The sequence below is a fragment of the Lolium perenne genome, chromosome 2 (assembly GCF_019359855.2).
Source record: "Lolium perenne isolate Kyuss_39 chromosome 2, Kyuss_2.0, whole genome shotgun sequence".
Classification (NCBI taxonomy): domain Eukaryota; kingdom Viridiplantae; phylum Streptophyta; class Magnoliopsida; order Poales; family Poaceae; genus Lolium; species Lolium perenne.
This window is the reverse complement of record NC_067245.2, coordinates 318096660-318099928: the sequence shown is the minus strand read 5'-3', so window position 1 is coordinate 318099928 and position 3269 is coordinate 318096660. Positions and strand designations below refer to the sequence as shown.

Sequence of the window (3269 nt, the reverse complement as noted above, 5' to 3'; positions counted from 1 at the left end):
GAGTTGAGGTCGAGGAATTTTCGGCAAACGCCAGACAGAGTCGGGGTCAAGTCGCACCTCGCGGTACCTACTTTGTTTCCGCTTGATGTGGGCCGGGTCGGTTGACCACCCTCGACCCCTTGGTGGCTCTGCCCGTGGGTACAAGACCCCGCATGCATATGCCATTGGAAGTGTTTTTTTTTTCTCCACTACCAAAAATTCAGTTCTTATAGATATTTGAGAAATTTGGTCACCTCTTGAAAATGCTCTGACAACATAAAAAGTAGCCAATCTGTATACCCCAAAAGAGGTGCTTTGTCAGCGATGCCAAAACCGGAAACCCGTCTGCACTGATATCCATCCCCGGCCCTTGTTGCCACACCCTGCCGCGGGTTCAGCAATCCCCACCACGAAGAAAACAAGCATTATCGGCACGGCGACGCAACTTGGTCGGCGAAAAGAATCGCACGCCCACATCTGAGCTGGTGGCCCCTGCTAAAGGCGATCATCTCATCTGGACGTAGCTACACCCAGGCGTACGTACGTACATACGCAATTGTGGCCGCCAATGGCCTGCTCCTGGACCAAACGGGCAAGGGAAACCAAATCCAAGCGGTTTTGGGCTGTCAAAACGGAGCAGAGAAGTCTATGTACAGAGCATTTGATTTTGCCCACTGGGCAGCATCTCCCGCATGCGGTGCGGCTATCTCCCCATCCCTGTCTCCTCATTACTTCCTCCCTTCCTCTGCTGCTGCTTCTTCTTATGATGCTTCTGCTACTACTCCTGCTCATCAAGATTCAGCCTATAAATCAGAATCTTGGAATCCAGATGGAACATATCAGAAGCATAGTGGAACAAGCAGCAGAGAGCGACGAGCGAGGTATTGATCCACCGATCGATCGATACGTGCCTGCTCTTTTTCGTTCATTGGGAGCTTGACGAAGAAGACGAGGCATGCCTGCTGCCGTCTCCGGGCGCCTCCTGACGAGGAACATCAACATGGCGAGCAGCCACCAGCAACACCAGCATCAGCAGCCGCCGCGAGCATTGCCGGTGATCAACATTGGCCGGCTCGGTGACAAGGACCCTGCCGCACGGGCGCTCGTCGTCCAGGACATCGCACGGGCCTGCCGCGATCGCGGCTGCTTCCAGGTTTGTGGCACTGGCATGTAACGTACTCGCTAGAACTCTGTTCCGCTGGTCCTCTAGACATTCAGTCACTTGACACTGAACAGAACGCCACCCTGCATGGTCAGTTAAAAAGGTACAAGTTACACCTCACACGGCACATAGTACTATTCTTGCCTGACAGCGACCTCACGCTAAGTTGACTGCACAGGAAGCAAAATTAAGCGTACTAGAATAGAATCTTGATGCTCAATTACTGATACCATTGTGCTGTTGTACCATCCCCTGCAGGTGATAAACCACGGCGTCAGCAAGTCCGTCATGAACGGCGCACTCGAAGCCGCCTCGGAGTTCTTCGACATGTCCACGGAGCACAAGCAGGTCTTCGCCTCCGAGGACATCCGAGGACCTATCCGATATGACACGAGCGCGCGGGACGGGATCAGCAAGTCCAGGTCGTTCCTCAAGCACTATGCTAATCCCCTGGACGACTGGATCAAGTTCTGGCCAATGCAACCTGCAACATACAGGTAATGATCAACCTTCAGAAAAGAAATCTGTCACACTTTATCACTCTCCTAGAGGGATGAATCATCCTAAAATGCTTCTGATCGAGCAAACGATAATTGACAGGGAGAAAATGGGGAAGTACGCCGTGGAAATACAGAGACTATCAGTGCAACTCCTGGGAGCCATTGTGCAAGGTTTAGGATTAGAGCCAATGTACCTGCAGGAGAAGCTCGGAACAGGGTTGCAGTTCATGGCTTTGAACAATTACCCGCAGGGATCATCTCTGGTAGGCGACACGGTCGGTCTGGCTCCTCATTCCGACTACGGTTTCATCACTATCCTGCTGCAGAGCTCCCCAGGGCTCGAGGTGATGCACCACGACGACAATGCCTGGACGCCGGTCCCGGCTATCCCGGGGGCTCTTCACGTCCATCTCGGTGACCACATGGAAGTGTTGAGCAATGGCCGGCTCAGGTCACTTCTGCACCGGGCAATCCTGAATACCGATGAAGCGAGAATTTCTATCGCCAGCCTTCATGGGGTTGCAATCGATGAGAAGGTCAGCTGTGCTGAGGAGCTCGTCGATGAACTCCACCCAAAGTTGTACAGGGAGAGCAGCTTCCATGACTTCCTCGACTTCCTGCCGACAAATGTCAATACTTATCGGAGGTTCGTTGAGACCCTCAAATTCGACAGGGCTTAAAGATGAACATATCGGTTCTGCTCCATTACGACATAGCTGGATGAGACCCTTCGGGCTCCACTTAGCTGTGCCTTGATGCTAGAGAACTGAACTATTTAGCTATGCCTCAATTACCAAGTATCCTATTACAAATAAGGGAGTATGGTATCAGCAGAGGTGGATAGACATGTGATTAGCAAGGTTGCCTTTTATTTCCCCTTTTCTTTCTTTGGAGAAATGCAGTATGGCTGCATGTCTCTTCTATCAAAAGGAGGTTCAAAGGAATCTTGCAAGGTTCTTCCCCTTGTTTGGTCCTACACCATATGTGTTGGTCAGTGACGTAATATATATTTACCCGTTAATTCTTTTTTATTGCAATTTATTTTTCACATGAGATGTATTGTGTGGCATCGAGGAGTGTGATTTCCATGGAAATAACTTGTGTCCAAACCCATCAAAATGGATAATTTGTGCATGTCCAAGTTTATCATGTTTCTCCAATGAATTTGTAAATCCTGGAAGTTCCAGAATACCCAAATTAGTTGGTACACTACTACACTTCCAAAGTTAGAAAGTAACTAGTAACAAGTGCATCCATGGATAATCTGATAGGATATCACAAACCCATTTTATAGCCTCTTTTGGTTCGCATGATGCTAAAACGGAGAAATATGGAAAATGCAGGACTACAATGTCATGTCAACTCTAATCTTACATGGTTTCATATGCACTAATGTTTGTTTTTATCAATGGTTTCTCAAAAGAGGATTGAATGGATTTTGGATTTTCTATGAAATCTAATGTAATGGTTCCCTTAGGAAAAATTCCTATGGAATGAAATCCTACAAATTAAATAACCACCATAGGAAAGAAAATCTCAAGGATTTGAAGCATCCGCAAATCCTTTGAATGAAAGAGGCCCTTAAGAGCTTGTTTGGTCCGTATTATTTTAAAGACACAAGAATAGAC

General features: G+C 48.2%; 1 protein-coding gene across 1 annotated transcript; it reads left to right on the top strand.

The window, feature by feature from the left end:
* The first annotated feature begins 786 nt into the window (after positions 1-786).
* On the top strand, positions 787-2652 carry LOC127336697 (2-oxoglutarate-dependent dioxygenase 21, chloroplastic-like). Its single transcript, XM_051363538.2, has 3 exons — positions 787-1132; positions 1400-1638; positions 1742-2652. The coding sequence occupies exons 1-3, from the start codon at positions 935-937 to the stop codon at positions 2319-2321; spliced, it is 1017 nt and encodes a 338-aa protein (XP_051219498.1). The 5' UTR covers positions 787-934; the 3' UTR covers positions 2322-2652.
* The last annotated feature ends 617 nt before the right edge of the window (positions 2653-3269 follow it).